This window comes from Austrofundulus limnaeus, unplaced genomic scaffold (genome assembly GCF_001266775.1).
Source record: "Austrofundulus limnaeus strain Quisiro unplaced genomic scaffold, Austrofundulus_limnaeus-1.0 Scaffold2446, whole genome shotgun sequence".
Lineage (NCBI taxonomy): Eukaryota > Metazoa > Chordata > Actinopteri > Cyprinodontiformes > Rivulidae > Austrofundulus > Austrofundulus limnaeus.
The window spans coordinates 1-848 of NW_013954848.1; the positions used below are offsets into that span (position 1 = coordinate 1).

At 34.0% G+C, this 848-nt stretch overlaps 1 protein-coding gene across 1 annotated transcript in view; it reads right to left on the reverse strand.

Annotated features, from left to right (window-relative positions):
* Nucleotides 1–456: 456 nt before the first annotated feature.
* Nucleotides 457–848, reverse strand: part of LOC106511008 (cell migration-inducing and hyaluronan-binding protein) — a gene marked incomplete in the record, with an annotated part of 8,891 nt that continues 8,499 nt past the window's right edge. The window contains 3 exon segments of the mRNA XM_013999746.1: nucleotides 457–497; nucleotides 590–623; nucleotides 738–774. Coding sequence (XP_013855200.1) covers nucleotides 457–497; nucleotides 590–623; nucleotides 738–774 — 112 coding nt within the window.

The window sequence follows — 848 nt, forward strand, 5'->3', positions numbered from 1 at the left end:
GCTATATATACTCATGTGCACTCTACAGCACGTACCTATAAATTATTTCTCCTGCTTGAGCCACAGTCTGGTCAGAGACAGTCAGTGCCTCAATTTCTGTGGGGGTGTCACAGATTTTCCCAGGATTCTCCTTGCGAAGTTTATAGAGGGTCTCCCAGTCTCCCCTTCCATCAGGGTCATCTCTGTCAAACCATGGAGTCCAGGCCTCTATGCAGGTAGAAAAGTTAGAATAATTGTTTAGTAATAGGTCAAATGTTACCAATTACAAAAAATAAATGATAAATGACATGTAACATGCATTATAATAAATCAAAATCTATTTCTACTTACGGACATGGGCAGGATCTGCACAGAGATTCCCTAAGTGGAAATTAAAGGAAAAAGTTTTAAAAGGTCATAAATATCAAACGAGCATTTCATTTTTTTCTTGTCCACAGTGTAGTAAATGTTTAAAATTCAGAATGCTGTCTGACCTCCTTCACTTGGTCCTGTAGAAGCTGATAAAATAAATCAGAATAATCATAGTTAAAAACTAAAGTTTTCAATACAAATTTAAAAACAGGTACTGGAGTTGCAGAGATGAACATACCAAGCAGCAAAACTGCAGCGAATGCAAGACTCAGCTATAAAAGAAAATAAAAGGTTTGAATTTTTTTTCATTTAACTGTAAGTTGTGCAGAATGTCAAAATTTATGTTTGTTTTCACATTTATTTCTGTAAAACTACACATACTTTACCTGTTTCATCATAATTGCAGAAAATGGATATTTGTTCCTAACAGAAGCAAACAAAAACAAATCATAGAAACGTTAATTATTTACATTTTTTGCCATAAATCAATATGCTAG